The following is a 9,677-nucleotide window of genomic DNA, read 5'->3' on the forward strand; positions in this document are numbered from 1 at the left end:
ACTGGGTTTGTTTGGTGTGGACTGTAGTTGTAGGTTTGTCGAGTCTCGTTTCTACCTCGATATCTCCTTTTTTCTCGAGAAGGACCATGCATAATCCTAGGGCTCAGTGGAGGCTGTTATTCAGATAAGGGAAACACCAATAGCGATAAATGAATTTATTTATAGAACCGACACTAGGGTAATTACCCCGGGAGAACTTTGAATGCTGACTTGTTACTGGTACGCGTTTAGTGGAAGACTCTATTTGAAGTTACATCTTGACAGCTTGAATTGATTCTTGAGAATGATTCTAAATTGTATTATTTCTTGTTGGCAACAATGAATTGGGTCATGGGCCACACGACAACAAAGTTAATTAGTCAGCTAATTTTAATGTTCATTGCCAAAATATAGTTCATAAATTACGACAAATAAACAAATGAAATATCCCGCACATGTTTAAATATGATAACAAGTTGGTTAATATGATGTACGGGGTGATAAAAATATACTGTTGAATATCGAATATGAATTCTGAATGTTTGATATCGGACATGCTCCGAGATTCGGTTCTGGTGGCATATTCGTGTTTAGCGACCTCAAAAAAAACCTTCCAGTAATTCATTTGCATCAATTAAATGCCGAAAACCATCGAAACTCTAGAAGATGACGTCCCTCGCAGTGGCCCTGGCCACCACGTCATCCGGGGGGCGATTCTTATCCCAAAAACCCATAAGTAATCTTTTTATATAAATTTAATGCGTACAGCCCTCGAAACTCTAGAAGATTACGTCCGTTGAAGGTCAAGGTCAAAGTAAAGGTCGCCATTGGATAGCCAGGAAAAATCCTAGAATACTAATACTTTTCCTTGATCCAAACTTCTACATGTTGCCAAATAACCAGTAACTCACGGAATTGGAATACTCCGTAAATCTTATAATTTTCCGAGTTTGGACCTCTATATCTTGAAAATCCTTCATACGATTGAGTTGTGCCCATGAGAACTTTTTATCAGGATGCTTCAAAGAGTATTTTCCCAAAGTATGAATGAAATCCACAGGGACCTATTTTCCATAAAGTTTGTGCGGGGTCCTGTAAACAAAATTGAAAAAATTAAATAAGATTTAATAAAATTATGTACATACAATTAAATAAAATTACTGAATTAAAACTAAATACGATTAAATAAAATTAGGTAAAAATTATAGAAAATAAAATTAAATACAAGTAGTTGAAAGTTAGTGAAAAAAATTCGTCAACATATACAGTTAGGTAGAGCCGCTACAACCAACCTCCCTAAAATATAGAAAACACACATAACGAAAACCATTAAGATGACACTTGTATGAACACGGGTTTTCCCAATGTTAGCTATGCCTGTACTGATAAGTTCTTGTTTTTGTTAATTTTTTTCTTTCAGAACAAATTTTTAATATTTACTGTTTGTTTTAGGATATCCCCAAGAGACGGGCCCTTTGGAAATTGTGAAGAATATAGACATACATTCATGCAATAAAGAACAACCTACGAATGAGCTAGCTAAAGAAAAAATATTACAATGTGAAATTTGCCTTAAGCAGTTTACTAGAACAAATAATTTAAAAACACATTTGAGGGTTCACTCTGGAGAAAAACCGTTTAATTGTGAAATTTGTTCTAAGCAATTTACCCATAAAAATTCGTTGAAGATACATACAAGATGCCACACCGGAGAGAAACCTTACGAATGTGAAATTTGTTTGAGGCAGTTTAGTGAAGCAGGCAGTTTAACTATACATATGAGAGTCCATACTGGTGAAAAACCTTATAAGTGTAAAATTTGTTTTAAGCAATTTAGTCAACCAGGAAGTTTGAGAAAGCATTTGAAAGTGCACACTGGAGGAAAACCTTACCAGTGTGAAATTTGTCTTAAGCAATTTCGTCATGCAGAAACTTTGAAAAAGCATTTGAGAGTGCATACTGGAGAAAAACCATTCGAGTGTAAAATTTGTTTTAAGCAGTTTACTAGAACAAGTTATTTGAAAGCACATTTGAGAGTGCACACTGGGGAAAAACCTCATAAATGCGACATTTGTTTTAAGAATTTTACCCGATTATATCTTTTGAAAAGTCATTTGAAAGTTCACACTGGAGAAGAGCTTCACAAGTGTGAAATTTGTTTTAAGCAATTTAGTGAACGAGGAAGTTTGAAGAGACATTTGAGCGTGCATACTGGAGAAAAGCCTTTCGAGTGTAAAATTTGTTTGAAGCAGTTTAGCCGAGCAGAAACTTTAGAAAAACATATGAAAATGCACACTGGAGAAAAGCCTTACAAGTGCGAGATTTGTTTTAAACAGTTTGCTCGAAAAGATTATTTAAATAGACATATGCACGCTCACACGGGAGAAAAACCATACAAGTGCGAAATTTGTTTTAAGCTGTTTAGCGAAAAAGGTATTTTGAAAAGACATATGAAAGTCCACACTGTACAAGTGTGAAATTTAATTCAAGCAGTTTATTCAAAACGTACAGAGATTTGTTTTAATCAATTTAGTGAAACTGGATGGTTGAACAAGCATTTGGGAGTACATTCTTGTGTTGGTGCCAATTCGTTTCGAATATTGGCGATCATTTTGGCTATAATTATTTTATTAACTGATGCTTTAAATAAATTAGTTGTTGTGGCGAACCATTTCCTCAGGTTCTTTAACCATGTATTTTTCTGCTCCTTATCTGCTCGGTTTCCGAGTACCTTGCCTTGAAGGATTATTTTTAGTAATCTGTATTTTAGTACCGTTTCTCATTAGGTGTCCGAGATATTGTAACTTTCTCTTTTTAATTGTAAACATCAGTTTTCTTTCTTTCCCCATTCTTCGTAGTACGGTCTCGTTGGTTATCTTGTCCGTCCATGATATCCTTAGGATTCGACTGTATAACCACATCTCGAAGGCTTCAAGTTTTTTCTCCATCGCTTCAATGAGTTTCCAGGATTCAACTCCGTAGTACAATATTAAGAAGATATAACATCGTAGGAGTCTTTACTTTTATCTCCAAATTAAGGTTGTGGCTTTTAGAGTTTGGCCATATTGTTGAATGCACTCTTCTCTATTCTACATTTTACTTCTTGTGAGTGATCCCATTGTTCGTTTACTATTGTTCCAAGATAGGTATACTGTTTTACTCGGTCCACTGGCGTATTCTTGATAAGCAGTTGGACGTCTCTAATGTTCCAGTATACATTTTGTATTATACGCCTGTCTTTATAATCCATTTGGGCTTTTATTAGAACCTCAATCATTTTTCGGTGTTGAACTGTATCAAATGCTTTTTGGTAGTCCACAAAGCAGGTGTAAATATCGCAAGTCATATCTCTGCATCTTTGGAATAATATATGTAGACTAAACAGTGCATCTATCGTACCTACTCCTTTCATGAATCCAAACTGTGTGTCTTGTATTCTCTCTTCGCATAGCTTGTATATTCTGCGATGTATAATTTTAAGAAAAGGTTTTAATGCATTAGACTTATTAGCCTATATTATTTTCCACTATTTTGGAATATTGCCTGTGTCATAGATATTATTGAAGATTTTACATAGTATTCTTAAAGATTCATCATCAAGAAGTTTAAGAAATTCAGACTGTACTCCGTCTGGTTCTGGAGCTCTCTGTTCTTTTAGTTATATTAAATTCAAATTCAAAATATCTTTTATTAAAAAAAATGTAAACAACACACCCAGCAATAAAACATGTGCAGTGCTCATTCAGTAGTATATTTAGAACTGATTCAAGTTTTACTAAAAAGTCATGAACATGTTTTGTGTTTGTTCTGTATATACATATGATTGTCTTTTTTTTTTATAAAATGAGAGTTCTACGGCAGAACACTCAAAACATTCTTCATCGCCAAATATGGTTATGTCACTTCTATGTACATACTCTATACCATTCCTTAAATAAATTGCTGTGCCTCCATATCCATTTTGCCTGCAAAATACTGATGCCAGTGAATATCCCACCAAATTATATGCGGACAATTGATCAATGGTTTTCCAATGTTCGCTCACACACATAGCAAGAACATTTTTTTCATCCTTTACAAATTCTTGAAGAACTTCATGACTTGTTCCTATCGATTGAAGGTTTTGGTGCACTATACACAATTGGTCAGAAGCATTTTTTTGAAGTTGATTATTTAACCTATCTATTGAGGTGCTAGATTCTTCAGGTTTAAAAATTCACTAACATAAAGACCGACTGGCCAAAAATCAGGAGTTAGGACTGTGGGCACGCTCTCTTGTATTACACCAATTTTAAAAGAGCTAATGGAACTTTTTTTTGTGCGCAACTTTTATATGACACTGTTTTGAACCCCATTTTCTTGCATGTATGATTGCACATCCTTTGCTGTTGAATCGTCAGTGAGACCCGATAAGAAAATCCAACTATAACTAGACACACTGGGGGCGATTTTAAGATTGGAAGTTCCATTTCTTTTGCCTTGAATGGGTGCTGGTCGTTTATTTTTTAAGAAACCCCTTTTTATTTGAGTTTCCCAACCATCCTTATTGTTGATTTTTACTTGACGATGATGGAGCATTTTGATCCGTTGTATTATTAATTTGAGTCTGTTTTACAAGATTTTCATGTGAAAATTTAACAGTTAGTCTTGAATCATCAGGTTTTATTGTTTCGTCGTTATTAATGTTTAACACATCATTCATTATTAGCTGAGTTTGTGTCTTCATAATTTCTAAACTAACAACTTGTTCATTTATTTTTGACTGACCTTATACTCGTATGACACTCTCATTAATTTTCGTCGAGTTTCCTTGAAGTTGTCCATTTTTGTCTGCTGAAGCCTCTTGTTGTTTTGTTAAAATCAAGGTAGATTGCTGTGGTACAACAAGACTATTTTTCTTATTACCCTTGGGCTGTTTTTTGTCCATCTGTTTATCTTTTTGTAACTGATACATTTTTTCTTCTAGAGATACTATTTTCTCATTCAAAAGTTTTATTAAGACTTCCTCCTATTATAGTGTTTTTATCTTGTATTGTTGCTCTTAATAATTTATTTTCTTCTTTTAAATAGTATTCTTCTATTGAAGTTGAGGTTAGGTTGACATCACCTTTTTCAGCATGAAAAATTTCAGTAATATTTTCACTGCAGCACGTTTTTGCTCTCTCTGCGCAACTGGAGTGATAAACTGAATTACATTTAGCACAACACACCAGATTTTACATTTTTGCTACAACCTTTACAAAGTTTCTTTAGGATAGCTAAACCGCGAACTTTATCGGCGGCGGCCATTTTGGATTCGCTATTATGGCTGCTCTTTTTTCTGTCACTAGTATAGGTGGTCCTGTTTCCATAGTTATTGGGGACTGGTTTTCCCTCTCATCAATGTAATTTTTCCAGGTATTATCAATACTCTCTTTGTTTACGATTATCTCTTCATTGTCATTAACAAGTTTACTTACTCTTCTGTTTTTACATTTGCCTGTAATATCTCTTACCTTCTTATGTACGTTGAAGTCGTCGTATTTACTTTGTAGAATTTAGATTTCTTAGCATTTTTTCTCGTGTTCTTTTTATTTGGCTTCTCTGATCTTTCTCTGTATCTCTCGTTGTAATGTTTTATACATGGAGTTATCGTTCTTGTTTTTCCTTCTTTCTTCCATTACCTGCAGAATCTCTGTCGTCATCCATGACTTATTCTTACCTTCTTCGTTCTTCATAAAATTGTATTTAATGTCGTGTATCGTTTCATTAAGGGATTCTATCTGTTCTTCTGTACTTTGCGTTGTATTATCGATTTCTTTGAATTTTCTATTTAATGATTTGTTGACTATTTCTTTTACTTCGCTTCATTTCAGTTTTTGATAGTGTATACTGGAGAAAAACCATATGAGTGTGAAATTTGTCTTAAGCATTTTACTAGAACAAGTTATTTGAAAGCAAATTTGAGAGTGCACACTGGGGAAAAACTTCATAAGTGTGTTTGTTTTAAGAAGTTTACCCGATTATATCTTTTGAAAAGTCATTTGAAAGTGCACACTGGAGAAGAGCTTTACAAGTGAAATTTGTTTTAAGCGATTTAGTGAAAGATGAAGTTTGAAGAGACATTTGAGCGTGCATACTGGAGAAAAGCCTTTCGAATGTAAAATTTGTTTTAAGCAGTTTAGCCGAGCAGAAACTTTAGAAAAACATATGAAAATGCACACTGGAGAAACGCCAGTGCGACAAACAAGTGCGAGATTTGTTTTAAACAGTTTTCTCGAAAAGATTATTTAAATAGACATATGCACCTCACACTTGAGAAAAACCAAACAAGTGCCAAATTTGTCTTAAGCTGTTTAGCGAAAAAGGTACTTTGAAAAGACATATGAAAGTGCACACTGTACAAGTGAATAAACTTGGGCTGGAGCTGGACTTTATATAGGTGTGGTTCTCTTTTTTGTGGTTCCAGTAGTTGAAATATTTTTATACTGATTTAAATGTATTAATTGAACATGTATTAGGGAAAATGCAATTTACAAAACCAGTATAAAAAACAAAATTAATCTACATTAAACATTAAATAGCTATGGCAACAATTTAAATTCTTCTTCCATATCTTCTTCTTTCAAATTAAAGTGGGCTAAAGGAAAACTGTGCAAAAAGTGTGAAATTTGTTTTAAGCAGTTTACTCAAAAGAAACATCCAAAAACAAACTCGACACATTCGAAAGGAAAGAACCGAGGAAACTACTAAGACCTGTGAGGCAAAACGGAATCTTAAGAAGTCGATACAACAACGAGCTTTATCAACTTTATATGGAAACACCCATGTCAGACTTCATTAGAATACAAAGATTGCAATGGGCTGGACATCTGATAAGAATGGGAGAGGATGGGCTACCAAAAAGAGCACTAAACGCTAGAATACAGGTAAAGAGACAGGTTGGAAAGTAAAGAAAGCACTGGGAAGACACAGTAAACAGCGACGCACAATCCCTTTTAGGAGTCCGTGTATGGAGAAGAGCAGCCACGGACAAACAAGGGCGAAGGCAAAAATAAAGGAGGCCAAGGTTAATTTTGGGCTGAAGTGCCGTAGAAGAAGTTTACTCAAAAAGGTCATTAGCTATGTCCACACTAGTGCGCTTTCACTTTCAACATGCGTTTTAACGTGCCTTTCAAGATTCAATTCAACTTTCGTTAAAGCATGTCTATGATGTGCGCTAAGCGCATCCCGTTTCCCTGTACACATACAGTGACTTTCAGTCTATTCACGGTAGATGAAAGCGACGCTATTTTGCTAGTAGGACTAAGTATTGCATATTTGGTGTCAAAGAAAGTTAAAAAGCGTAAAAGATTGAACCGAACAACTTAAATGAAGAGTTATTTTAAAACTCGTAATTTTTTTTGTTCTAAAGGATTTAGAAGGCAATGACAATGTATTGTTTTACAATGATGTCAAAAAGCAACTTTGACAACCTGATTAGTTATAATTCTGTATATGGTTAGGCAATTAATACAGAAATGTGACAGCAGCTGTACAAACTGTATTTCAGCTCTTGATGGCAAGCACATCTTAATACAACGACCAAAAAAATACAGAAGCTGAGTTTTACAACCATAAAGGTACCCATAACATTGTACTCATACCAGTTGTGGACGGTAACTACAATTTTATTTACGTCAGAATCGGCTGCCAAGGTCGAATATATGACGGAGGCATTTTTAAAACACCGACTTCAGCAGAAAACTCGAAAATGAAGATTTAAATATACCAAGTGATGAATGAACCTTTGTCTGGTCGGGAAAAATCAATTCCTTATGATTTTTTGGCGGATGATGCTTTTCCTTTCACACGTCACATTATAAAACCTTTCACAATAAATGTGAATAAAGGTTCTCCAAGGAGAGTGCACAATTATATACTGTCGAGAGTAAGGCGTCTGGTTGAAAATGCATTTGTTTGATTATCATCGGTATTCATAGTTTTTCGTAAGCCAATTGAAGATACTGTGTCAAATATAGTATTTGCATGTGTGTGCCTCCATAATTTCCTCCGATCACAGAATAAGTCTTACCGATTAAATTCACCTACTGGATCATTTGATATAGAGGATGCTTCCACAGGCCAGATAATTCCTGTCACTTGGAGACAGATAATTGCTAGTGATACTGGTGTGAGTCAACTTCGCAGAATTCTCCGAAATGTTTCGAATCATGCAAAAGCTATTCGATAAGAATTTATGGAATACTTTATGACATCACAAGGTAACATTCCACGCCAAAATAATGTGTAGGTAATTAAGTTTGTTACTTTGTTAATTTTATAAGTTTGTATTTTGTAAGCGTGAATACCTTCGTTGAATAAATGTGTAAAATGACATTTTACACAAAATATTTGGAAAAGGCTCTACGAATAGAATATGGTGACATTATGTCTAATTCTTAACCTAAAACATTATTTAAACAATTTGCAGATTCTGGTTTTTTAATTTAAGTATTCTTCAAATAAATTTTAATATTTTTTATATTAAAAGTTTTTAGTTGTTTTTGACAGTCTTCTATAGATAAGCTTTTTTATATGTATTCTAGTATTATTATCTTATTACTCTTCATTTTACCTGTTACAGTAGGTAGTATTATAAATACACTACTTTTTTTCTCTCATTCTGGCCTTGGTTTAGAACTAGAACCTTTAGCCACGTAATTATATAACTTATCACTAACTCAGGTGTAATGTCTGTGTTGAGTAAGTGTCTTGTTACTTTGCAAAGTCGACGTCATTATCTTTGCAAAGAGACGCTAATTGTATCCGAACGTCTGCGATTGTAATTGTACACTGTACTTTGTATGTTTACTATGTAAACAACTTTACTATTAAAATTTGTTATTAAAAACTGTTTTTAGTTAATGCCTTCAATTTAGATGAGCTTATTTATAAATATTCTTGTAGTTTATTTTTCATTTTAATTTACGAGTTAAATTAGTTTCTTATTGGTTATAATGAATATTATATCTGAATTATATGAATCTTATTTAATATTTGAAAAACGCGAAAATCGCCATTTTCAAGGCTTAATAACTCAGTTTAGAAAGTGACCAAATCAAAGTTTAAAGTCCACCCTACAAGATCCTGAAGAAAATTTTGTCATTATTTTATTACTAGTCCTGTCGCCAGGGGGGGTACAACGGCCTCCTTAATTCAGATGGACTTACCCAAGTTTTTTTTATATATTTTGACCCGTAGAATACGAATTTTTTGGGTAACAGTTGATAAAATCAGTTGGGATTTTGTGCGTGATAAGTAATATGGAAAAACTATACGGAGATATGTTGAATTAGTTGTGTACATGACTTTCTCCAACGGCCGGAAACCAAAGCGGGGGACGAGGGTAGTTATAAGGGGTCAAAGTCGCGGTTCTTATTATTTTTTTTGTGACGCGCATGATAGAGATAGTGCACCAAAACTTGGGAATAAGTAGGTCATGACGTAACTAAGTAAAATCTCTAGGGGCGGAACGCTGCGTGGCCGACAAAGGGGTGGGGGTAAATATAAAAAATATAAAGGGTTTTTTGCGACGTTCGTGATAGTGATAGTGCACCAAAATTTGGAAATAAGTAAACCATGACATAACTAAGTAAAATCCCAGAGCCGGAAACTAGAGTGGGGGACGAGGGTAGTTATAAGGGATCAAAGTCGCGGTTTTTATTTTTTTTGTGACC

The 9,677-nt window shown here is 34.2% G+C and overlaps 1 protein-coding gene across 1 annotated transcript in view; it reads left to right on the forward strand.

Annotated features, from left to right (window-relative positions):
- The window catches only part of LOC126886552 (zinc finger protein 583-like), a 35,815-nt gene extending 26,921 nt beyond the window's left edge, over positions 1-8,894 (forward strand). The window contains exon 2 of the mRNA XM_050653507.1: positions 1,432-8,894. Within this exon, the coding sequence (XP_050509464.1) occupies positions 1,432-2,456 (1,025 nt within the window). The 3' untranslated portion in view covers positions 2,457-8,894. The remainder of the gene's footprint in view (positions 1-1,431) is intronic.
- The last annotated feature ends 783 nt before the right edge of the window (positions 8,895-9,677 follow it).

This window comes from Diabrotica virgifera, chromosome 6 (assembly GCF_917563875.1).
Source record: "Diabrotica virgifera virgifera chromosome 6, PGI_DIABVI_V3a".
NCBI classification, from domain to species: Eukaryota; Metazoa; Arthropoda; class Insecta; order Coleoptera; family Chrysomelidae; genus Diabrotica; species Diabrotica virgifera.